The sequence below is a fragment of the Pseudogymnoascus verrucosus genome (assembly GCF_001662655.1).
Source record: "Pseudogymnoascus verrucosus strain UAMH 10579 unplaced genomic scaffold scaffold_8, whole genome shotgun sequence".
NCBI classification, from domain to species: domain Eukaryota; kingdom Fungi; phylum Ascomycota; class Leotiomycetes; order Thelebolales; family Thelebolaceae; genus Pseudogymnoascus; species Pseudogymnoascus verrucosus.
This window is the reverse complement of record NW_017263659.1, coordinates 146361-169146: the sequence shown is the minus strand read 5'-3', so window position 1 is coordinate 169146 and position 22786 is coordinate 146361. Positions and strand designations below refer to the sequence as shown.

At 49.7% G+C, this 22786-nt stretch overlaps 9 protein-coding genes across 9 annotated transcripts; 6 read left to right on the top strand and 3 right to left on the bottom strand.

Moving 5' to 3' along the window:
- Positions 1-590: 590 nt before the first annotated feature.
- On the top strand, positions 591-1397 carry SSS1 (Sec61p translocation complex subunit). Its single transcript, XM_059463452.1, has 3 exons — positions 591-807; positions 859-945; positions 1003-1397. The coding sequence occupies exons 1-3, from the start codon at positions 723-725 to the stop codon at positions 1041-1043; spliced, it is 213 nt and encodes a 70-aa protein (XP_059319933.1). The 5' UTR covers positions 591-722; the 3' UTR covers positions 1044-1397.
- VE01_02574 (uncharacterized protein) lies at positions 1228-3737 on the bottom strand. Its single transcript, XM_018272082.2, has 5 exons — positions 3372-3737; positions 3222-3314; positions 2710-3170; positions 1654-2656; positions 1228-1600 (listed from the first exon to the last, which is right to left on the bottom strand). The coding sequence occupies exons 1-5, from the start codon at positions 3547-3549 to the stop codon at positions 1413-1415; spliced, it is 1923 nt and encodes a 640-aa protein (XP_018133023.1). The 5' UTR covers positions 3550-3737; the 3' UTR covers positions 1228-1412.
- Positions 3738-3868: 131 nt separating this feature from the next.
- Positions 3869-5886, top strand: VE01_02573 (uncharacterized protein). The gene has a single exon (XM_018272081.2). The coding sequence runs from the start codon at positions 3986-3988 to the stop codon at positions 5741-5743; it is 1758 nt and encodes a 585-aa protein (XP_018133024.1). The 5' UTR covers positions 3869-3985; the 3' UTR covers positions 5744-5886.
- Positions 5887-5932: 46 nt separating this feature from the next.
- VE01_02572 (uncharacterized protein) lies at positions 5933-7512 on the top strand. The gene is made up of 3 exons (XM_018272080.2): positions 5933-6254; positions 6318-6575; positions 6628-7512. Exons 1-3 carry the CDS (start codon positions 6224-6226, stop codon positions 7431-7433), a joined length of 1095 nt encoding a protein of 364 aa, XP_018133025.1. The 5' UTR covers positions 5933-6223; the 3' UTR covers positions 7434-7512.
- On the bottom strand, positions 7496-9098 carry ADE1 (Bifunctional purine biosynthetic protein ade1). Its single transcript, XM_018272079.2, has 2 exons — positions 8343-9098; positions 7496-8290 (listed from the first exon to the last, which is right to left on the bottom strand). Exons 1-2 carry the CDS (start codon positions 8490-8492, stop codon positions 7526-7528), a joined length of 915 nt encoding a protein of 304 aa, XP_018133026.1. The 5' UTR covers positions 8493-9098; the 3' UTR covers positions 7496-7525.
- On the top strand, positions 8824-10120 carry RPS4 (40S ribosomal protein S4). The gene is made up of 3 exons (XM_018272078.2): positions 8824-8907; positions 9046-9468; positions 9611-10120. Exons 1-3 carry the CDS (start codon positions 8894-8896, stop codon positions 9957-9959), a joined length of 786 nt encoding a protein of 261 aa, XP_018133027.1. The 5' UTR covers positions 8824-8893; the 3' UTR covers positions 9960-10120.
- A 1325-nt stretch (positions 10121-11445) lies between these two features.
- On the top strand, positions 11446-14008 carry VE01_02569 (uncharacterized protein). Its single transcript, XM_018272077.2, has 2 exons — positions 11446-12322; positions 12391-14008. Exons 1-2 carry the CDS (start codon positions 11987-11989, stop codon positions 13780-13782), a joined length of 1728 nt encoding a protein of 575 aa, XP_018132884.1. The 5' UTR covers positions 11446-11986; the 3' UTR covers positions 13783-14008.
- A 1565-nt stretch (positions 14009-15573) lies between these two features.
- On the top strand, positions 15574-20893 carry VE01_02568 (uncharacterized protein). Its single transcript, XM_018272076.2, has 2 exons — positions 15574-19364; positions 19427-20893. The coding sequence occupies exons 1-2, from the start codon at positions 16301-16303 to the stop codon at positions 20836-20838; spliced, it is 4476 nt and encodes a 1491-aa protein (XP_018132883.2). The 5' UTR covers positions 15574-16300; the 3' UTR covers positions 20839-20893.
- Positions 20894-21092: 199 nt separating this feature from the next.
- VE01_02567 (uncharacterized protein) lies at positions 21093-22439 on the bottom strand (the record flags this gene model as incomplete). Its single annotated transcript, XM_059463451.1, has 2 exons — positions 22196-22439; positions 21093-22144 (listed from the first exon to the last, which is right to left on the bottom strand). The coding sequence occupies exons 1-2, from the start codon at positions 22257-22259 to the stop codon at positions 21093-21095; spliced, it is 1116 nt and encodes a 371-aa protein (XP_059319917.1). The 5' UTR covers positions 22260-22439.
- Positions 22440-22786: the final 347 nt, after the last annotated feature.

Here is a 22786-nt window from a genome sequence, read left to right as displayed (position 1 = left end):
ATAAGAACATAAAGATACGTACAATCCCTGAATATTATTCAACTGTAGTACAAATCAAAGTTTGATAGTTCAAACGGCGGAGACAGAGGAGAGTATGTTAAGACGAAGCTCTGTGCTTGCAATCTTCCGTTGACATCCGTGTCAGGTACAGGCAAACTGATGTCTTTGAAGACTGTATGTCAAGTATTGAAACCTCCTTCAGAAGTACAGATCCTTCAATCCAGCTCAAGCTGTAGAGCAAACCTCCAAACTCTTATCTCACTACCAAATAGTGAAGCCGCGTGCGTAATAACTGCTCGTATTAGACACTTCCCCGGCACAGTACTGATGCCGGCCGTTAATTAATACCTTACAAAAGTAAACTCCAAATGAAATAGAGTTGTGAGAAATGAAGAGGATGTTGAGTCGATGATACCTTGTCGCCCTTGTCGCCGCGTAACTAGATGATGTTGGAGACTTGAGGGCGACGCGAACCTCCTGATGTGACAGCTGCACACGGCCAAACGTTTATCCAGCTCCCATTCTTCCACGTGACATCAACTTTAAGGACACGACTTCCCCAACCCCAACCTCATTTCGCTCCAACCGGGCGCTTTCCAATTCCCCAGACAATATTCACCAAGCCCCAGTTCGATAACTTACACTTGGGAATCGACAGATTCTGTGCCTCCTTAAGCACAATCTCCCCCATCCAGCAATTATTACAACACATATCACCAACCATGTCTGACCAATTCCAAGAGATCTTGGATATTCCAAAGGACTTCGTGAAGGATGGCACCATGTTCATCAACCGCTGCACAAAGCGTACGCTATATCGCCGCCTGCATGGAGATTTAAGCTAATTGTATAATATAGCGGACCGCCGCGAGTTCACTCAGATCTCGAGAGCTGTTGGCATTGGTTTCATTGTGATGGGTGCTCTTGGTTACGTTATTAAGCTGAGTCCGTAACCCCTTTGCTCATGAGTTTGGAGATTTGCTAACAAGTTGATTGTTACAGTTCATATTCCTGTGAACAACATTCTTGTTGGCGGTGCTTAAATATTTAACTGGGTGAAAGGAGTGTAATTGGGTGGTGAAGGGAACAGCATTATAAGGCCCCTCGAAGGAGCTTCGAAACGGATTCTTTGTATCATAGGCGCGGACATATACAGGCTCATGGGCGCAACACTTTGTTAAAGCTCGGCGTATTGAGTTCGGGAAATGAAGACAACAAGCAGTTCTGCTACCAATCTTGCTTTTATGATTCGAGTCTTGAATATCCATATGCGCCCAAACCGTCCAACAACACCGAGATAATACCAATGCCAATACACCGCTCCAAGCAGATGCGCATAGGCCATTGGAAATGGTCATGCCTGGATATTTCATGGTGTAGAGTCCCGCAGACTAAGTCATTTCAATTACTATTTACCAACCCATCCTCCCTCTGCGCCGACGTGGAGTACGACTGTTAGAGCTGTAATATGACGGATCGACTTCCAATTTCTCATTTACCCTTTCTCCTCCAGGTTCCGCCTCGTCGTCTTCTGCCTCGTCGTTCCATGAATGGGTAGTGACGGTACCTGCCCACATGCCATGGCCATTCCATGCGGAAGCTGTGGAAGCAATTGTTAGTTGGGATTCTCTCAAATAATCAGAATTACAGTACCTGCTATTACTGGTGCGTTGGGGCTCCAGCTTGCATCTCTCACACATGTCCTCCATTGTGGTGCCGACTCCCCATCATCATCATCATAATACATATTGTTTGCCGTCTCCGGGGAGAACGGCCTCGTATCCTGTGTAGCTTTCTGCACGTCGATTTCACCTGCTATCGTTGCGTCCATGTTCCAAATGAAGACCTTCCCGGTAGAAGAGCCGGAGTAGACATATCGACGGTTTGACGAGTTAGGAGGGCTGAAATGACACCTGATTAAGGTAGAGAGCACGTCGTGGCCGCGGAAAGTCACCACCGAATTGTCATTCGGATGTGGACGCCAGTCATCTAAGTCGTAGCTCCCCCATCTATAATCAAAGTGTCCACGTGGAATGCTGGCCTGCGAAAGCTGGCTGCTGGCTGTCATTTGCCTTAGATCCCAAAGTTTCATGGTCTGATCTTTGCCGTTTGACAAGCAATAGCGCCCATCGCCGTTGGAGTCGATATATGTGACACCTTCAGTATGGCCTACAAAGGCGCCAGCTTCGCGGCTATCACCCATACTTCGGCGGTCCCAAATCTTGACTAGATTGTCATCGCTACCTGAAAATATTATATTTGATGAGCTTTTATCGGCAAAGCATACCGCGTTGACTTCGTCTTCATGGCCGTTGATCTCCAGGATGGTCTGCCGGGACTCGATATCATGAACTAAAATGGATTCGGAAGATGTGCCAGCCACCAACTCTCTACCATCGCCGGAGAAGCGTATGCTAAAAATACCAAATCCGTCGTGCCGTTGCCTGAAGCCATTGGATCCTATCCCACGTGTGCCATTGTTAGACAGATCTAGGTCGTAGGGGTCGCCGAGGTCATTGGGATCTGTTGGCGCCAAGCAAACTCTGGGGGACACAGAGGTATAAGCTAGATATCTATTGTCCGGACTCAAAGATGCATCCGTCAGCGTCCATCTGCCGAATGGATAATTGACAGTCTTATAGTATCTCCATTGGTACTGAGGTATTGTGTTAGATGCGACTAAATTCTGAAGGAGATGGACAGTCTTACCGGATTCGACGTATCGTACATTCTCACTTTAAAATCCTTCACACACGCAAAGAAAAAATTGCCATCATCTGAGAACTGACCCGAATAAACTGGCGCGTCGTAGTTGATAATAGTGTCGACTTTTGAGGAAGGAATCATGCCTTGAGCCATCAAGTTCTGATTTGCTTTATGCCTAGCCCCGCCGCATATCCCCAGCTCTCTATTCAGTATCCTACTTGCGAGCTTCTTCCTTTGTCCTGTTGTCCTCGCGGCCTGGATTTCATTCGTGCCGAAGTCGCCAGAGCTCATGAGCTCAGTCCCCTTCTCACTGGGAACTTTAGGGAACCTGTTTGGGTCGGGCTTCTCTCTTCGACGGCGCCGGCGAAGTGGAAAGGTTGCTCCTTGTCCATCATCAACGTCATGGGTGCTGCGTAAAAGAAGTTGTTGTCTAGCCCAAAGATAGAATATCTGAGCCGGAGATGCTGGGAAAATGTTAAACAGGCACAATTACTTTGAATTCTTAGGCAATTTACCTCCTTGTAGATCTCCAAGATCATATTCTTGTGCCTCCTCGCCCTCTCCCTCATTGTCAGGCAATACTTCAATCGTGGCACCGCCTTCGGCGTCTGGCAAAACGTTAGAATGATTTCAGCTGCTGATATATGGAATTCGTGGCGGCAAACCATAGTAAACTTCCGAGCCCGACCCCTCGTCTTCGTCCTCATCCTCATCTTCATCTTCATCCATTAGCTGTTCAAAAAAGTCATGCAACCTCTCATCAGTTTCCTCGTCTGTTGTTGGTTCATACTCAGAGTCGTCATGGTCGCCCGCAGAGGTACCGTTTTCATTAACATCCGCCATATCCGCCTACGTCAGTGCTGGAGGACTCAGTTCCGAATATTGTCTGTTTATAGCTGCTGTAGATCGGTGAATATTAACTCTTGTTTGTTCATAGCTTCTGCATATCGACGAAGATTAATTCTTGCATTTATGTCGTAGCAGCGAGTACCGAACTTGGATGCTTATAAAGTACCTGGCTGTCGTCTTACTCCGCAATTCCTTATCAACAATCTTATCTACGGAGTTAGTCGGTATTACAGGGAGGCTAGCACTGGTCACGTGGTCATGTCCCTCCACGTCGTCGGCATAACCATCGTCAGTTTCTTGGGACCAAAGGGGCCACACACATGTTACAACCTGACAGGCGCATATAAAATACCACTTCTAATTACTACTCGGTTGCTAATAATTATAAAAAAGGGTTGCTGTAGCCATATGGCCATGCAGGCCATCCGCCATGTATGCTACGATCCAGCCTCGACTTATTGCTTTACTCAACGATGATCATTCCGATACCCCAGGCCCATACCCCCGGTTCGACTTGCCGCCATTACAGGATCCTAATATCCTGAAGGCCTCTGGTAGGCCTTCGATCCTAGAGCCAGCGGCGTCAAGGAACGACAAGCAACCAGCTACAGGGTCACAACCGAAAATATTAAGTTATGATGGAGATTCTCCAGGCTCACACCATAAAACCAATGCCAAGTCTAGCAGCCAAGCTGCGGTGAATTCATCTGTCATAGACAGCAGTGTGGGCGAGCCTTCTGCCCAGTCTTTGCGGAAAATATTATCTGACGACTCCGAAATAACACACCCATCTGCGAGCAGAAAGCGGCAACGATTGGAAAACCGAAGCGTCGATTTTGTTCAACTCCCTCAACCACCGAGGAAGCAAAAGGCTGTGAAGCGTGTTGTCCCTCCAATTATCATTGGACTGCACGAACCTCCGCCAAATCAAGCTGCAGTGTTTCCTCCCATAGCGTCGAGCTCTTTCCACGATTCCCATGGCCGAAACACGCTGAATACATCTACGAATGAAGCAAAAGAGGATATATCTACCAATGTCCAAGCAAAACAACCCAAACTCCCAGAGGGTCTCCCTGGAAACAAACCTTCTGGCAACAAAAGGGTGGGAGTTCAAGCACGGAAAAAATGGACGGATGAAGAGACGAGAAATCTGATATTAGGTGTGCAGAAGCATGGAATCGGAAACTGGAAAAGCATTTTTGAAGATAAAGAGTTGACTTTTAATGGTCGGACTCCTGTTCACATCAAAGATCGTTTCCGGACATGCTTTCCTGGCGCACTTCAAAACGATAATATTATAAAGCCCATTTCCAAAGTCAACCGCAAACCATCGGACTCATCCAAGTCCCATGCGGACCCAAGTTCTATTACTACAAGAGAAGAGGATAGTTCGGATTCCAGCGATGATTCGGCCGTCAACGAGAAAATGAACGGTCCTCAAGTTAAACCCTCCAAAAAACCTCGTGCTCACCGGAAATACTTTGACGACCTTGTGGAACAGGGGGTTGTCAAAGCATTCCCAAAATCTACTCGTCGAGGACGCCGACTGTTTACTGAAGAAGAAGACAAAAATATTAAGAAGGGGGTCGAAACATATGGGCAGTCATCGTGGACGTTGATACAGCGTGATCCAAAATTCGGGCTCGAGAGTAGGAAACCAACTGATATTCGGGACCGTTTTCGAAATCTGTTCCGTGACAAGAGTAATAATAATGTTGATGAAGAGGGTGAAAACCCAAGAAATTCTACATCGGCCACCGCTTTGTTCGAAATACAACCTTTAAGCAGTAGCTTATCATTGCCAACCCAAGAATCCCTTTCTCAGGATCGCATGTTTGGTCCAGTTCAGTACTACCCCGACATTGGTATATCCAAGCAAGCTATGCAGCCGCCCTCTTTCAACTTTAGGGGCTCGTTCACAGAGTTTCTTGGCCCGCTTCCCGTCACCGATGCTGCTGATGCGTTTTCATTCCCTCCATCATTTGACTGGCAGGATAATACTGTCCCGTTTTCTAGTACTATTGGCGAAATGGACATCTCACGACTATTGCTGGATGATAGTTGGCCGGCGGAACCAAATTCCAACTTGAAGCAGAAGCAAAGCGTTACAGACATCAGCAGTATCTGTTCTGCAATTCCACCACCGGTACCGCCACTGATGTCGAACCATAACGTCCCAGGGATGTGATATGAATTCTTACACTGTAAATTATCCAATTGCTTATTTCGCGTGCAGAGACGTGAAGCCTGTTAGTCTTGAATCAAATATAAAGTGGTTCTCGGCATGGTCTGGTTTTAGTGTAGCATGGGTACTACAAGACAATATTTATGACCCCTCTATTATCATCTTCGTGATCCACTTCAGTGACGCCTATGCCAAAACAATAATTATTTTGTTTTGCCTTCAAACCTTTCATGTCTAACCGCGGCGTCTTTCGCAGTTGTGACGTACGTGACGAGTCAAACGCCGCAGAGGACATTTTGCCAAGCCGTCCCCTGCTTTTACCCCACGTAAAAAGGAATAGTCTCGGTGGCCAATGACTCCACCTCCATTTTCGGAGCTTATAAGTATGAAGTTACATATCGGATAACAATTCCTGAATTAAAGACGAAAGGCGATAAATTTACACACACCACTCTCGAAATATAATACCCCAAATCGCCGAACATGTCTGCTCCATTCCCTACCAAGAAGTGCGGTGAGTGATGTTACCCCGCCATCCCCCACCACGAGGAATTGTTTCTGACTCAATTATCAATAGGTGTTCTGGGCTGCACTGGTTCAGTCGGCCAGCGCTTCATTCTCCTCCTCGCACAGCACCCTCACTTCAAGCTCCACGCCGTGGGCGCTTCGTCGCGATCTGCCGGCAAGAAATACAAGGATGCCGTGAAGTGGAAGCAAGCCTCGCCCATGGGCGCCGACATTGCTGAGTTGGTGGTCAAGGACTGCAAGGCGAGCGAATTCGCAGATTGCGATGTCGTTTTCAGCGGTCTGGATGCCGAGTTTGCTGGAGAGATTGGTATTTACGCCCTGGAGCCTCTGTGGCGAACTGTACTAACATAATTCTTTAGAAATGGAGTTTGTGAAGGCGAACATCCCCATCTTCTCGAACGCAAAGAACTACCGCAAAGACCCGATTGTCCCACTCGTCGTGCCAACAGTCAACCTGCCACATTTCGACGTTATCCCCGCACAAAGGAAACAACTCGGCCTCGGAAAGGGATTCTTGGTCTGCAACTCCAACTGCGCCGTCATTGGCATAGTCATCCCGTTCGCCGCGCTACAAAAGGCTTTCGGACCAGTCACCCAGGTCAGCGTTGTCACCATGCAAGCCGTTTCCGGCGCAGGATACCCAGGTGTCAGCAGCATGGACATGATCGACAACATCGTGCCCTTCATCTCCGGCGAGGAGGACAAGCTCGAGAACGAGGCCCAGAAGATCTTGGGAGGCGTCAATGCTGAGGTTTCTGGCTTTGCTGAGCAGAAGGGACTCAAGATTTCTGCGGCTTGCAACCGTGTCGCCGTGTTGGATGGCCACACTGCCTGCGTCTCATTGAAGTTTGAGCGTCGCCCACCGCCATCGGCGGAGCAGGTCAAGCAGGCTATGAGGGATTACGTGAGTGAGGCACAGCAGTTGGGATGCCCTTCTGCACCACAGAACGCTATTTTGGTCATGGATGAGCCGGACAGGCCACAGCCGAGACTGGACAGGGATACCCAGAAGGGATATACCGTCAGTGTTGGACGAGTGCGTGAGGATGAGAGCGAGATCTTTGATATCAAGTTCGTTGCTCTGAGCCACAACACAGTCATTGGTGCTGCTGGATCAAGTATATTGAACGCTGAGGCAGCTGTCCTTAAGGGCTACATTGAGTAAAGTCATAAACCACGATTTGATAGCGTTTTAAAAAATATTAGATGAGCATTTAAAACGCATTCCGTATATACTATCCTCCATAAATGCTATGACTATGCACTGCCCCACTTCTTTCCCGTCAACAACTCGTAAGCTTCCACGTACTTTACTTTCGTGTTATCAACAATCTCCTGGGGCATAGCTACTCCTTGTTTGCCCTTGACCCCCTCCGCTGTCAACCAGTTGCGGAGGTACTGCTTATCATAGCTCTCCTGATCGCGTCCAACCTCGTACTTGTCCTTGGGCCAGAACCTTGAAGAGTCAGGTGTCAGGACCTCATCGACCAATACAACCTCATCCGTCTCCTCATCCAATCCAAATTCAAACTTGGTGTCCGCAATGATGATACCCCTCTCATACGCGTAGTCGCGGGCAGCCTTGTATAGAGATAATGCAAGCTCTTCGATCCTCGCGGCGTATTTCTCACCTACGATCTTAGCCGCTTCTGAAGGGTGGATGTTCTCGTCGTTCGCTCCAGCTTCGGCCTTGGTGGACGGGGTGTAAATAGCTCCTTGTGGGAACGGCTCAGCCTCTTTCAGGCCAGCTGGGATGGGGATGCCGTGCACGGTTGAAGTTTTCTGGTATTCTTTCCATGCAGAACCAGTGATGTATCCTCTGACAATGGCCTCGATTGGGAAGATTTTAAACTTGCGAACTTGCATTGAGCGGTTGCGGAGAGCAGCTCGCTGAGACTCTGGGACAGAAGGTGGCAGATCTAGAGTGACGAAGTGCGTGCGGAGACCTGGGACCAACGTGGGGAGGACAGAGAACCAGTGGCTGGAAAGGAGGGTGAGGAGTGCGCCCTTGGATGGGACTCCCTGGACAGCTAATCAGTAATTGGATCGCATGTTGTAGGACTGGGCACTATACATTCTTCATGATCACATCATAAGCAGAGATGCGGTCAGAAGCCACAAAGAGAAGAGTCTTCTCGTCAACTTCGTAGAGATCTCTGACCTTTCCCTCGGCGATTTTTGGTAGCCCCTCAATTGAGGATGATGTAAGGACAGGGTCGGCCATTTTAGTAGTGGGTGTGATAGATAGCTTAGATTGCTTGTATATATAAGAAAATACACACTTTAGCTTCTTTAAATAGCTTTTAAATGTTAACTTGGTGTTCAGTGCCCGAGTAAACCTGGAATCCTCAAGGTTTCTATGCGTCAGAGCAACTGGGAGGAGCTATGGGCCGAATCGGAGGGGTAACCAGAAAAAGTTTCCATCCCACCTGCCGATAACGATAAGATGGACATCACGTGAATTCTCACGCACTGACCCCTACTTGAGCTTTCTTCGCACTCAAATCGCTTAGGGCACTAGCGTCAAATTCTCCCACAGACATTTCGTGAATCTGATCTGAACTTTTTGCTGCTCAACCACGACATCGACAACCTTTTGTAACTCCATCACACCGAGTCGCAATCATGGGTAGAGGACCGTAAGTATATACCAATCAATACCTGAAGCCATATTCCTGGAAACTGCTCGAAGCCCATCAATTATGGCGGATCCACCAATCTCGAAATCCGCATCGAATTCAATTGCTTGACCAGATGCTAACATTCACGCTCTACAGAAAGAAGCACCAAAAGCGCCTGAGCGCGCCATCGCACTGGCTCTTGGACAAACTGTCCGGTTCCTACGCGCCTCGCCCATCCCCCGGTCCTCACAAGCTCCGCGACTGCATGCCGTTGATCGTCTTCATCCGTAACCGCCTGAAGTATGCTCTCAACGCACGCGAGACCAAGGCCATCGTGATGCAGCGCCTCATCAAGGTCGACGGAAAGGTCCGCACCGACACCACCTACCCCGCCGGCTTCATGGATGTCATCACCATCGAGAAGACTGGCGAGCACTTCCGCCTCGTCTACGATACCAAGGGCCGTTTCACCGTCCACCGCGTCCAGGCTGAGGAGGCCGAGTACAAGCTCGGCAAGGTCAAGCGCGTTCAGCTTGGCAAGGGTGGAATCCCATTCTTGGTCACGCACGATGCTAGAACGTAAGTTCTGTCAGACATCATTCAGCCGTTGGTCCAAGCTTTGGTCGAATCTCCGGGAGAGGGAGGGTTCGGAAGGCGATTGCTTTGAGATCAACGGTTGCTATAACTCTCCTACAGAAATGCTGACCCTATATGTTTTTAGTATCCGCTACCCTGACCCAGCCATCAAGGTCAACGACACCGTGAAGATCGACCTCGCCACCGGCAAGATCACCGACTTCATCAAGTTCGACACTGGTGTCATCGCCATGGCTACTGGTGGTCGTAACATGGGCCGTGTTGGTGTCATCACCCACCGCGAGCGCCACGACGGAGGCTTCAATATTGTCCACATCAAGGATGCGATAGACAACAGCTTCGCCACCCGCGAGAACAACGTTTTCGTCATCGGAGGCGAGAAGCCATGGATCTCCCTGCCCAAGGGTAAGGGTGTCAAGCTCACCATTGCTGAGGAGCGTGACCGCAGACGTGCCCAGCAGATCGCCCACTAAATGTGCGGTGGTTCGCTTTGTGTTTGTTCTGCTTGCTGGGTATATCTGGAATGGAGTAACTTGGGCTGCATTATGCGTTCAGTTTGCGGGAAATTTGCAACTAGCATAGTGAAAGAATTCGAATGACCATAAAAGTATTCCCAGCAGAGATCCTACTGAAGATAATCTTTCGTGTGTTACCCCGTACTATGTGACTTCGCATTATATTTCAATACCCAGCCCAACTATGAAACTGTTTCTTAGCTCCCGAGGATTAATTCCCGAAACCAATCCCGAACTTTTCAAACCTTCGGAGCCAATCCCGCAGTGGATCATCTATCTATTGGAGAAACGCCTAAATATTGAGTACAGAGTAGACCTGACAGCAACGCGGAATACAGTCTCACAAACCCCCCTCCTTCTAGTCCAGCGGTGGATACCCAACCTCAAACCCGAACAGTAGGACAAGACAAACCACAATGACACCCAAATGCCCAGTCGTACACAGCAGATCCCCCCCCCCCCTCCAAAAGTCTGCAGCTGAGATAATGAGGCATTTCATCTCGTAAGCGCTGTTGGCAAACACAACAATCCCTGGACTTGGTCTCGTGCCCATTTTCCACATCCGAAGAACCTGCATGCTGGACGGACGCCTCTGTGCTGTGCTGGTGAGCTGCACCGCAGGAGGCGCCAGATGCGGATTGGGCGCGCGCCGCGCTGTGGACGACGCACGTCCGAGGGACATATGTATGTGCTGTGATTTGCTATAGCTGCGCTCTCTCTCGTTTCGATGATCGGGGAGAGCTAATGTGTTACTTTGTACTCAACTACCTACTACTGTAAGTGTAAGACCAGGTCGTATAGGGCATTTGGTTAGTGCTGATGCAGGAGACGGAGAAGCGCGATTACCATGAGTGCCAGCCTGGACTCTGGGCTTTTGGGTGAGAGTGAACCTGTCGCATACCCCCGGTGTGGCGGTGGTTGAACACCCCCTGGGAACTTTGTCTGCCTTACTTTTGACAGCGTACATATACAGCCGCCAGCCCGGTCAGGAAGTGGTGTGTCTGCTGTCTCGTGGATATATTTAAAAACAGAGTAGCATTTAATCTTGGTGACCATGTAGCTGGCGCCACCAATAGATTTCCCGGGAATGGGGACGGAAATACGTAGATGGCATGGCATGGAAGGGCCCATGTCCATCTAATCTCACTTTCCCACACACCGACCCCGATCCCAACAGAGAACGATCCATCGATCCAGCGATCCAGCGAACGATGGGATGACGCTCATCCAAGCTCATAGGGCGACACATCCTGGGAAAATTAAATCTTTGTACCACCGAACTCGTAATCCAAGTAATAAACAATAAACATGCATCGTGAACCTTGTAATGTATAGTTATAGTATACTACTATACTACTACTACTACTACAGTACATATGCAATAAACGCTCACTACGGTTGTCCCCCCACGAACTTTTTGCCAGCTTCCCATTCCTAACCTTGTCCATTCTGTCCACTTCTCGGTCAACTGCACGCGACTAACCCTCCCTTACTCCTTACTCCCCTCCTACTCCGTGACTCCGTGACTTTCGTGCTCGCGCTATACACTCCCGGCCAGGCCCACTACCTACCCACTACAAATCGTCCTCTCGCTCTTTCTTTTCCTGTCCAGAAACGTGTGCCCGCGCGGGGCAATCAATGTACATACATACTAAAAAAGAGATGATGGCAGACGGTGAGAGAAGGGAAGGGAGGGACCATAAGAAACCACCCCCATATGGGTAAACTCTCCCCCATTCCCATTCCCTCTCCCTCCTACCTACTTAACTTCCTCTTCCCATTTCCCATTTCCCTTCTTATAAAACCCTATTAATTCACTACTACTACTCTTCCCCCCTCTCGTCGTCCCATGTCGTCACAAGGTTGCATTTCACAATCCTCCCATCGCGCAAGAAGATCTCCTCCTCTAAAAATTTAACCGTCCCTGCGCCTGAACCGAACCCAAGATCCTTGTCTCTCATGCACCGTGCAACGCCTTAATTATTATGTCTTCGCGAAAATGTGTTGCGTGCTTTCGCCTCGCAACTTCGGCTCCGAAAGCGCAACGAGGGGTAGCAGCAAGAGCACTCAGGACACAGCAACAGCAGTGCAGATGGAACAGCACTTCCTCCTCGAAGCAGGTACCGCCGCCGCCGCCGCGGTCTGATGCGAGTAAGTCCTGGGAATGGACTACGGCGAGTGTGCTCCTGCTTGCGGTGGGGACTGGAATCTCGGCATACGCTGTCGCGAAGCTTCAGGACCCCTCGCTGCGGGTGGTTGAGTATGCGCGGACGGACAAGTTCCACAAGCCGAAGTATGGCAGCGTGAAGGATATGGAAGCTGTTAGTACCTGGTTACATTTTTTATATGTATAATTATTCCGGCATCTGACAGTTACTTTTTGTTGTAGGCGATTGCAGAGGTCAAGGCAGCTTTGAGTGAAGATGCCGTCAGCATCGATGACGAGGACCTGCGCGCCCATGGGTTCTCAGAGTGGTCCTCGATCAATATTGATACTCTGCCAGTGGCAGTCCTGTATCCAACCTCTACTGCCGAGGTCTCCGCCATTGCAAAGATCTGCCACAAGTACCGTGTTCCTATGATTCCATACTCGGGCGGATCGAGCCTGGAGGCCAATTTCTCGGCGCCGTACGGTGGGTTCAGCGTCGACTTTGCGTTTATGGATAAGATCATTCAGCTCAACAAGGACGATATGGATGTTGTGGTCCAGCCTTCCGTCTCGTGGATGACCCTGAATGAGACAATCGCCGATTCGAGACTGTTCTTCCCTATTGACCCCGGACCATCAGCCAAGATAGGAGGCATGGTTGGGACTAACTGCAGCGGCACCAATGCCGTTCGCTACGGTACCATGAAAGACTGGGTCATTAACCTCACTGTCGTCCTAGCAGATGGTACTATCGTGAAGACCAAGCGCCGTCCCCGCAAGACCTCAGCCGGATACAACCTGAACTCCCTATTCGTCGGATCCGAAGGAACCCTCGGCATGGTCACAGAAATCACCCTCAAGCTCGCCGTCGTTCCCCAAGAATACTCAGTCGCAGTCGTCACCTTCCCCAGCATCCGCGCCGCCGCCTCCGCCGCCGCAGGCGTCATGCGCGCCGGTGTCCCTGTTGCAGCTATGGAGCTCATGGACGAGGTGCAGATGCGCGTTGTGAACATTAACGGTGCTACCAAGCCTAAAGTCTGGAAAGAGCTTCCAACCCTGTTTTTCAAGTTCTCTGGCACCAAGGCAACGGTCAAGGATAACATCGTCATGGTCAAGGGCATCGCGAAGCAGCACGGCGGAGGCAACTTCGAGTTCGCCGCCACGCCACAGGAGCAGAAACTCCTCTGGTCTGCGCGCAAGGAGAGTTTGTGGAGCATGATGGCCATGCGCAAGGAGGGCTCCGAAGTGTGGTCCACCGACGTGGCAGTCCCCTTCTCGCGCCTCGCGGACATCATCGAGATCAGCAAGAAGGAGATGGACGACCTCGGCCTCTTCGCCTCGATCCTCGGCCACATCGGCGACGGCAACTTCCACGAGTCCATCATGTACGACAGCCGCGTGCCGGGGGAGAAGGAGAAGGTGGAGCGGTGCGTGAAGAACATGGTCATCCGTGCCTTGGAGATGGAGGGCACGTGTACGGGGGAGCATGGGGTGGGGATGGGGAAGAAGGATGCGCTGAGGATGGAGGTGGGGGAGGAGACTATTGGGGTTATGAAGAGTATTAAGTTGAGTTTGGATCCGTATTGGATTATGAATCCGGGGAAGATTATGGATGTGCCGGGGTCGCCGTGAGCTGGACTGGGCTGTTGAGGGTGGGAATGGGGCATCTTGGGGGGAGGCTATTGTCATTTGCATTTTTTTTGGTTTTGGGGAGGATATATATGGCTGTTGAGGCCGTGATGCTAGCTAGAAGGTTCGCTGTATATACTTCAGCATCTGGGCGGCACATTTTCTTTTTTTGGTTTTAGTACTAGACGCACATTTATCACTTGAATAACCAACCCATTCTCTGTCTTTGCCCAAACCCGTCAATCAACTGCAATGGTTTCGGTATATCCGAATAATCTCATACTTGGCTGGCGACTGCAGCGCCAGCATCGATCTCTTTCTACGAGGTCTTATTTCGACTATGATGATAAATCCCTCTTCCCCCTCAGACCTAGAACACTCTAAAACCAACCCCCCGCCCTCCTCACGCGACACGTATGCAGCCCGACGGATCTAGGACCGAGGCGCCCCACGACATGACTCGAGTGTTGTCTTAGATTGCAGGGAGGAATGGATGCGGGTACCTTACACCGATGTTTTCTTTTCTTTTCTTTTTTTGTCCTGCGTCGACGTTTTGCTAGGGACGGTGTGGTGGGGGGGCCTAAGGCGGTCTGGGAGGGGGGATTTCTTGGGTGAGGGAATTGCTTTATTACTCTGTTGCTTCTTTTTGGATTGATATAGGTAGGGGAGATGAGGCTGGTGTTGAGGGATATATTTTCTCCATGATGATAGATAGCTGTCAGATGTGGTAGGAAGTCAGACAGGCCGTGGGGGAACAGACAGGGAAGGGGGGGCACGTGGGCGCGTGGGGGTTAGCGTGGATGTGGATGTATGAGGCTCGATTGGGGCGGATTGCGGGGTAGGTGCATGGGGGCGTTTTAATTTGGGGGGGTGGAGGGGGTACTGAAGAGGTACTTGGAGGGGGGTAATAAGAAAGTTCGTTGATATTGGAAGGGTGGAGGGGTTGTGCTGGGAAAGGGAGGAGGGCGGTAATGTCCGCGTGAGGTTTTTGGGGAGGTCGCGGCTGTGGCGGTATCACCTTGGAGGGGTTGAGGTTTGGATGCCTTTTATTTTCTGTCTGTATTTGTCTTCTTCTGGGTTTCTTTATAGTGTTTTCTTGGTTTGGTTTAGGTCGATTTGAGCCGGTTTGTTCACAGGTTTGCAGGCTATCATTGGAAGCCCGTCAGATGCTGTTTCTCTATATTCCTCTCTTATTGTAGAATGCATCCGGTACTGATTTTCTATATTCACCTTTCCCTCCTTTCCCTTTTCGTTGTTGTGGAATTTGGCTGCTATCTGTTTATTATCTTCTCATGTCCCATTTACTGTAAAGCCTGAGGTATGCCATGGCGATGAAGATTGCTATGTGCATTCTGCCATTATCCGCCTGTTTGTATGCGCATACAAACACAGCCATTTCTCAAACCATTCATAAATTTTCCCTCTCCTTGAACGCAAATTCCCGTTTCTGAATTCCGCAAGTCTACGCCCCATAGACTTTGTCTATTTCTCCCAAGAAGCGAAGTGGTGAAGTTGATGCCCCTTTCTCCCTGGAAGCATTAGCCGAATACTCAGGTTTTGCTCTCACCGAGATGACCTCTTGTCGTTGCGCCTACACTTTCTCGCCAGTTGCCGTCCTTTTTTGCCATGCATCCGCTTGTGCGGGTTTAGCTGTGTCTTTCCTCCAACTACCTGTTTTCGTTACTTCAACTACTGTTTCCTTCCTTCCTTCAGCCACCATACGCCTTTACTTCGTTTGAAGGACCTCGTGTATATTTATACATCCAAGCTACAGGTGTTTTGAATTAAACTCTCTCCAGCCTGCCGGTCTGGATCTTTAAAGTTTATTTCAAAGTTACCTGTCAAGTCCCTTCAGATCCAACTTCAAGCTCGGTCTACCTCTTCCTTTTTACAACCTCAAAACTACGCCGCCACACAACCACCCCCACCCGATCTTGAACACTTCAAATCTGTCAGACGATACTGACTGTGCTCTGAATTTAGATTATATCCAGACTGCCGTCCTGGATCCTTAAAGTTTATTTCAAAGTTACCTGTCACGTCAAGATCCAACTTCAAGCTCGGATTCTCACGGTTCTACACAAAGAGCTCGAATTTCCAAACTCATCCACATCACCAGTCAGTTCCTACAGCATTCCCTCCCCCGAAGTTTGATTTTCTTCTCTCTAACCGTCAGCTACGAGCATTACATTTTAAATTTTGCATATTAATCTACAGATCCGCCTCTTCAACTCCCCTCTTCTCGTCGCCGACTCAAGATCTTCAAATTCATCCACATCACTAGTCGATTTCCACAACACCCCATCCCCCTTCCACGAAGTTTGATCTTCTTCTCTCTAGCCGTCAGCTACGAGCATTACATCTTAAACCTTTCAAATTAATCTATAGATCCAACCTCTATCAAACTCCAACTCTCTCGATAATTACAGCAATTTCACCAACTCTCTCGATAATCACGACAACTTCACTCAGCCCGAGAAGTTTCCAAGTTCAGTTGCCTACTCAGTTACTTGTTGTGAGCATGGCTGAATTCACCGAGGGTTCAGAGATGCGAAACTGGCCCGCCCCCCTTCCCCGAACTGGCCGCAACCCTCCACAGCGAGGCGGGTTTCAGCCAAACTACCCCAGAATACAAAAATCAGATTGGAGGGCAAATCAAAATCGGAGGCCACAAAACCCTACAATGAACGCTGCACAACAACAGCCAGCCGGTCCCAAACTCGACGGCCCCATACTCAAAACCAAGGAGCCATGGCAGAAATGGACCGAACTGACCGTGCGCGTTTCCCAGCTCCCAGCAACAATGACAACCTGGGATCTCTTCAAACGCTTTGAGCGTGAGGGATCTATTGCCTTCATTGAGCTGCACGAGAATTCGAGGGGCGTTCGCCAGGACAGCGCAAGAATCCGATTCTCACCACCGCCAAATACCGATTTTTGGACCCGCGATCCTATTAGCATCCGCCTGGAATCTCCTGAGATGAGTGAACATACCGTCAGAGTATTTCCAGAAGGAAAGAAGCGTTCATTTGAGATTCAGAGTCCCATTCGGAAGATGAAATGGTATCCGGAGGTGACAACTCTATACCCCCAGGAACTCAATTTTGGCGTCATGTTTTCGGAGACGGCAATGATGAAGAAGAGGACTGAGGTGCTGCCTGCGAGAAATCAGATGAAGCTTAAGATCGATTTAATGCGGAGAAGAATCGTAGCAGTCTTTGATGTTGACTACGGGAACGAAACGGCAAGCAACCCAGGCTTGAAATCGATCAAACATATGTTCCAGGTGCCATTCGGCCAGCTGAGGGTGATGCATCGAGTTAAGTTGGATGACGATCGCTGGGGGCTGCTGTTGACGTTGGACAGCCCACCACAATTCTATCTCAAGGATTTGAACATACAAAGAACCCACGTCAAGCAATCTCTGGTCTGGAGCGAGTTTGATTCATGGTTCAGGGTGACAGATGTGGTTGCAGATTCAGGGGCCGTAAGGAAAGCGGTTGTCAGTCTGAACAAAGCTGCTCCTATGATCGATATCGGACGTTGGACAACATACCTCTTTGTTTTTGGCGAAGACGATGAGAGTTCGAAAGTGTTCCCCGACGTACAGTCTGCCCTCCAGGATTTCAACATCGATGTTGTGGGTTTGGACTCATTCAGCACAATTCCCAATGCACTAGCGAAGGTTTGGGACATGATCGATGCTCCGAATGCTGATGAAGCCAAGGATGAATTGCACTATTTGATGGAGAACAGCGACAAAAGCACTATTTTGCCATTCGAAGTAAGATATCAGCTTGAAGTTTGCATCTCGCGCAATATACTCGAAGTGCACAACATCACCCCCGAGTTCGTCAAGGAACTGGCAAGTTTGGTAGACACCGACAAAGAAAGAGCCACTTGTATCCTCGAGTACATTTCAGAACAGGGGAAGCGCATCTATGATGTTATGTCAATATTCAAGAATCCAGATGCGTTGGCACACTCACCCAAATCGAAAATTCCGACTTATTGTGCCTACACAAGGAAGGCCACCGTCACTCCAACAACAATATACTTCAGTAGCCCAACTGTGGAAACCTCCAATCGCGTTATTCGGAAGTTCTCTGCATACGGCGATCGTTTTCTCAGAGTTCAGTTCACTGATGAGTTGTTTGAGGGACGCATAAATGCCTGCGCGGATAAAATCCGCAATGACCAGCTCTTCACCAGAGTCTATCGGACACTGAAGAATGGCATCCGGATTGGTGATCGCCACTTTGAGTTTCTCGCCTTTGGAAACAGCCAGTTTCGAGAAAACGGCGCCTATTTCTTTTGCCCCACGGATGAGTTGAGCTGTGTCCAGATCAGAGACTGGATGGGCAAATTCCACCACATCAATGTTGTGGCGAAATATGCTGCGCGACTGGGGCTTTGCTTCTCGACGACTCGGGCGATTCGTAACACCGGAATGACGGTTCTTGAGCTGCAAGACGTCGAACGTAATGGGTACAACTTCACTGATGGGGTTGGAAAGATTTCCCCGTTTCTTATGAAAATGATTGGAACAGAGCTTCACCTCTTGCATGAACCTTCAGTGGTCCAGTTTCGCATGGGTGGTTGCAAAGGAATCCTCGCGATATCTCCAGACGCCAAAGGACAAGAAATTCATATCCGAAAGAGCCAGACGAAATTCACAGCAGAGTATATGGGCCTGGAGATTATTAGGACCTCGAATCATTCTGTGGCAACCTTAAACCGACAGACCATTACAATCCTATCCGCGCTGGGGGTTGAAGATCATGTTTTCAATCGGATGCTTGATGAGCAACTTTCAAATTACGTGGACGCCATGAATGACCCAGACAAGGCTCTAGAGCTCCTGGGAAGATACGTGGATGATAACCATATGACAATGATGATTGCAGCTATGGTCTTGGACGGATTCATGCGCACTAATGAACCATTTATCCTGTCCCTTCTCCATTTGTGGAGGTCATGGTCCATCAAACTTCTCAAGGAGAAAGCAAAGATTATCGTTGAGAAAGGAGCATTCGTCTTGGGATGCACTGATGAAACTCAAACCCTTAGAGGCCACAGCAAAACTACCAATGATGGCAAAGGTACTATCACAGCCGAAGATATTGACAAGCTTCCACAGATCTACCTCCAAGTCACCGACAGAAAGGATCCTCGGCACAATGTTATCATCGAAGGCCTTTGCCTTGTTGGGCGTAATCCCTCGCTGCACCCAGGCGACATCAGAGTTGTTCAGGCCGTTGACGTCCCAGCTTTACATCACCTTCGCGATGTGGTGGTATTCTCACAGCTGGGAGATAGAGATGTCCCTGGGATGTGCTCTGGAGGAGACCTTGATGGCGATGACTTCTTCGTCATTTGGGATCAGGATTTGCTTCCGCGTGAGTGGAATGCGGAACCTATGGACTACACAGCACCCCCGCCTGTGAAGTTGAATCGCCCGGTTGAGATCAACGATGTGATGTCGTTCTTTGTCAAGTATATGAAGAGTGATACTCTCCCGACTATTGCCCATGCCCACCTTGCGCTGTCTGATAAGCTTGATTTCTCTGTGAGAGACCCGAAGTGTAAGTTTCTGCCCCTTCGCAGAGTATTGCTATTGGAAGACACCAATGCTAACTTACTCCAGGCCTGGAACTCGCCGCTTTGCATTCCAAGGCTGTTGATTTCGTCAAGAGCGGTATTCCAGCCGAGATGCCCAAGTATCTGCGACCTCGCAAGTGGCCCCATTTCATGGAGAAGAAACACAAGCCAAAGGAGCAAATTTACGTCTCGGAGAAAATCCTGGGCCAGCTCTACGACAAAGTCGAGAGCGTCGATTTCATTCCCCACTACGAATCACCCTTTGATAAGAGGATCCTGAGGGCTTACCCAGAGGATAGAGCAATCCTGAAGGCCGCGAGACAGATTAAATCACAGTACGACACAGCGATGCGGCGTATTATGGCCCAACACGACATCGAAACCGAGTTCGAGGTCTGGACTTCCTTCGTCCTGTCCAAGCCGCGTGTCGGGTCAGACTACAAAGTACAAGAGGAGATGGGAATCATCAGCTCAACCCTCAAAGCTCGCTTCAAGGAGATCTGTGTTGAGGCTGCTGGGGGAAACGATTTCAAAGCTTTGGGACCGTTCGCTGCTGCCATGTATCAAGTCACTTGCGAGGAATTGGCCATTGCACTTCACGAGTGCCGCACGATGAAGACGATTGGTGGGAGAGATGTTCCGAAGCGGAAGATGGAGCCGAAGTCGATGCCCCTGATGAGTTTCCCATGGATATTCCAGTCGGTGCTTGGAAGAATTGCGACGGGAAGCGAACCAACTACTCTGGAGGATGTCGGCTTGTCGTTCATTACGAGGAATGAGGCAAAAGCCAAGAAACCTCGGCTTGCTATGTCTGACGAAGATGATCACGAGGATTATATTGAGACTGCGGATGGAGTCACCCATCGTGGTGAATTGCTAGATCTCTTTCGGCCTGATGCTGTCGATTCTGACGGCGATGAAGTTATCCTGCCATATAACATCCCGGATGAGACGAGCAAAGTCCAAGATGAACCACAATTGAAACATGACCTGGATGAAACTCCCAACCTCCCCAAAACCTCCATGGACCTCCTCGCCAACTTCCTCGAAGCAAATCATCAGCAAGAAGAATTGCTCAGCATCACCCAGACTTCCGAATGCAGCCGCGTGAACTCACACTATGAAGATTTAGCTGATCTGGGTGGCCATTGTCACGATCTGGCTGACTTGGGCGCTGAGTGTGGTGTGACTGGCGCTGAAGAACTGCTGGTAGACATTGCTGGCTCCGAAAGCCATGCAGATTTGGCTGACCTAGGTGACCATTGCCATGATGTGGCTGACTTGGGCGCTGAGTGTAGTGTGACAGGCGCAGAAGAACTGCTGGCAGACATAGCCAGTGCAAAAATCCAAGGAGATACCAACGATGCCGACGAGTTTGAGGATGGGAGCGACTATGGAGAAGAAGTCACTCTTGAAATTGAAGAAAGTGCACTGGAGAAACTGCAAAGAATGAGCTAATAAGGTGGCGGTCTTGCTTTATTGAATCTGGTTGCTGCCCATTTCATGAGAAAATACATAGTTATGAATACAAATCATGCTCCTCTATATAGGTTGAGAATCTAATTCAACTGCTTTCGTGAACTTTTTGAATCTACGGCCTATGTAATCTGCAAGTAATAAATATCCAAGAACTCACAATCCCAGTAAGTACAGAAGGTTCTTGCCAGACAGCACTTAAATACAACCCTTAACACCACCAACCACCATCCCCACTACACCTCCTGCCCCGCATACGTCACATCCACAAACTCCACCCCCCCCTTTTCATTCACCACAATAGCTCGATTCTTCTCAATCAGCTCCCACTCACACTTCTTATACGTCGTCGGCTCACTCGCCACAATCACATGCCTCCCATGCTCCCCCACCCCCTTATGCGCCCTCGGGTTCCTCCCCTCAGCCTTAATCCCATGCGTCCCCATCTCCCCCTTCGCCTCCCCCCATCTCCCGCCCGCCCCATCCGCCTCATCGGGGTACTTCCGATTCAGCGTCACACCCGCCGATGCACTGTGATACAAACTCGGCGGCTGCTGCGTCGCGTGGTTCCTGAACCGACTAGCCACTAACTGCCGTCCGTCGGATACACAGACGTTGAGGTCATTCGGCTCCACCTCCTCCCCTAGTGTTCGCTGCAGTTCGATAATCGTACTAATCGTATTCTGCAGCGCAGCCATCATCTCCTTGGGAGTATACGCCATCTCCCACGCGTCTGTCCCGGTCCCGTGACCAGCGCCGGAGGTGAGGTACGTCATGTACAGCGCGGCGAGGGCTTCGGAGTCGGTGCGCCCTGTGATGTGGGTGTGTGCCTCCTCGGACATTAGGCCGGCCATCTGGCGCGCGATGGCGGGGTAGGAGGAGATATACCCATTGTGCATTATCGTGTGTCTCCCGAAGACGAAAGGGTGCGTGTTCACCTCCGCAATGACGCCGGTGGAGGCAGCGCGGATGTGGGCCATAACGCAGGTGCTTGAGGTGGCGGCGCAGATGGTTTGGAAGTTCGTGGTGTGCAAGGCTGGGTGGGTGATTTTGTAGACTGCAGGGTGCAGGATTGGGCCGGTGGTGCTGCTGGAGCCGGGGGCGGAGGGGGTGAATTCCGATTTGGTGGGGGTGTACCAGGACATGCCGAAGCCGTCGACGTTGAACAGGGCGTTGCGCTGGCTTACTTCGGCTTGGGTGGTGGTGCCGGCGTGGACTTTGGGGTCGTGGGAGAGGAGGAAGGGGAGGTAGTGGTGGTTTACTTGTTTGGAGATTGCGTGGGCTGGGGCTGGGGGGTGTTAGAGGTTGAGAGGATGGTATGGGGTGAGAGTTATCATGCCTATGAGGACATCTTCGAGGAGACATTCCTCAGATGGAGCGATGTATGCAAACCAGCGGCACATTGTAAGGGTATGAGGTAGTAAACTGTAGGCTTCGATTGAGGGTTTCTGGATCAATTGAGAGTTGCTTTTGTGAAATATGAGAGTAGGGATGCAAGATGATAACTATGCCTTAAGAGATGGTAGAATTGAAAGAGATAGATCGGTGAGAAGATCATCAATGGGCAGGCTGACGACTTATAATGATTCAATTGATTCCTTGCAATGAGCTGACCAGGTTTAAGCAGCTATAAGTTCTCATGCGGGGTTGGCCAGTGGGGTTGGTTAATGACGACACACCCCCAAACTTGACAAGCTTTTGTCAAAAAGCTTGGTACGATCTACAGAATCTCCCCTCCTTTGGTGTCACGTAATTTATTGTCCTTGATAAACCATAAAAGATGCCAATTAAACCACGTGTTAGATTCATTGTATTCCAATTAATATGATATTCGTGCCGAGTGAGAGGGACTGTACATAACAGCAGCGATTACAGCAACTGTAATTTAAGTCAAGGCGTTCGATCAGTCAGGACTCCAATTAGTAAGTCA

Bases quoted from the DNA above. Each gene is read 5' to 3' on its own strand.
- SSS1 (XM_059463452.1), top strand. From the start codon at position 723: ATGTCTGACCAATTCCAAGAGATCTTGGATATTCCAAAGGACTTCGTG. The intron at 808-858 runs GTACGCTATATC...TGTATAATATAG, and splicing joins CATCAACCGCTGCACAAAGC to CGGACCGCCGCGAGTTCACT. The intron at 946-1,002 runs GTCCGTAACCCC...TGATTGTTACAG, and splicing joins TGGTTACGTTATTAAGCTGA to TTCATATTCCTGTGAACAAC.
- VE01_02574 (XM_018272082.2), bottom strand. From the start codon at position 3,549: ATGGCGGATGTTAATGAAAACGGTACCTCTGCGGGCGACCATGACGAC. The intron at 3,315-3,371 runs GTTTGCCGCCAC...ACGTTTTGCCAG, and splicing joins GGGCTCGGAAGTTTACTATG to ACGCCGAAGGCGGTGCCACG. The intron at 1,601-1,653 runs GTACTGTAATTC...TTGCTTCCACAG, and splicing joins CAACGCACCAGTAATAGCAG to CTTCCGCATGGAATGGCCAT.
- VE01_02573 (XM_018272081.2), top strand. From the start codon at position 3,986: ATGTATGCTACGATCCAGCCTCGACTTATTGCTTTACTCAACGATGAT.
- VE01_02572 (XM_018272080.2), top strand. From the start codon at position 6,224: ATGTCTGCTCCATTCCCTACCAAGAAGTGCG. The intron at 6,255-6,317 runs GTGAGTGATGTT...AATTATCAATAG, and splicing joins ATTCCCTACCAAGAAGTGCG to GTGTTCTGGGCTGCACTGGT. The intron at 6,576-6,627 runs GTATTTACGCCC...ATAATTCTTTAG, and splicing joins CGAGTTTGCTGGAGAGATTG to AAATGGAGTTTGTGAAGGCG.
- ADE1 (XM_018272079.2), bottom strand. From the start codon at position 8,492: ATGGCCGACCCTGTCCTTACATCATCCTCAATTGAGGGGCTACCAAAA. The intron at 8,291-8,342 runs GTATAGTGCCCA...TTAGCTGTCCAG, and splicing joins ATGATGTGATCATGAAGAAT to GGAGTCCCATCCAAGGGCGC.
- RPS4 (XM_018272078.2), top strand. The intron at 9,469-9,610 runs GTAAGTTCTGTC...ATATGTTTTTAG, and splicing joins GTCACGCACGATGCTAGAAC to TATCCGCTACCCTGACCCAG.
- VE01_02569 (XM_018272077.2), top strand. From the start codon at position 11,987: ATGTCTTCGCGAAAATGTGTTGCGTGCTTTCGCCTCGCAACTTCGGCT. The intron at 12,323-12,390 runs GTTAGTACCTGG...TTTTTGTTGTAG, and splicing joins GCGTGAAGGATATGGAAGCT to GCGATTGCAGAGGTCAAGGC.
- VE01_02568 (XM_018272076.2), top strand. From the start codon at position 16,301: ATGGCTGAATTCACCGAGGGTTCAGAGATGCGAAACTGGCCCGCCCCC. The intron at 19,365-19,426 runs GTAAGTTTCTGC...AACTTACTCCAG, and splicing joins CTCTGTGAGAGACCCGAAGT to GCCTGGAACTCGCCGCTTTG.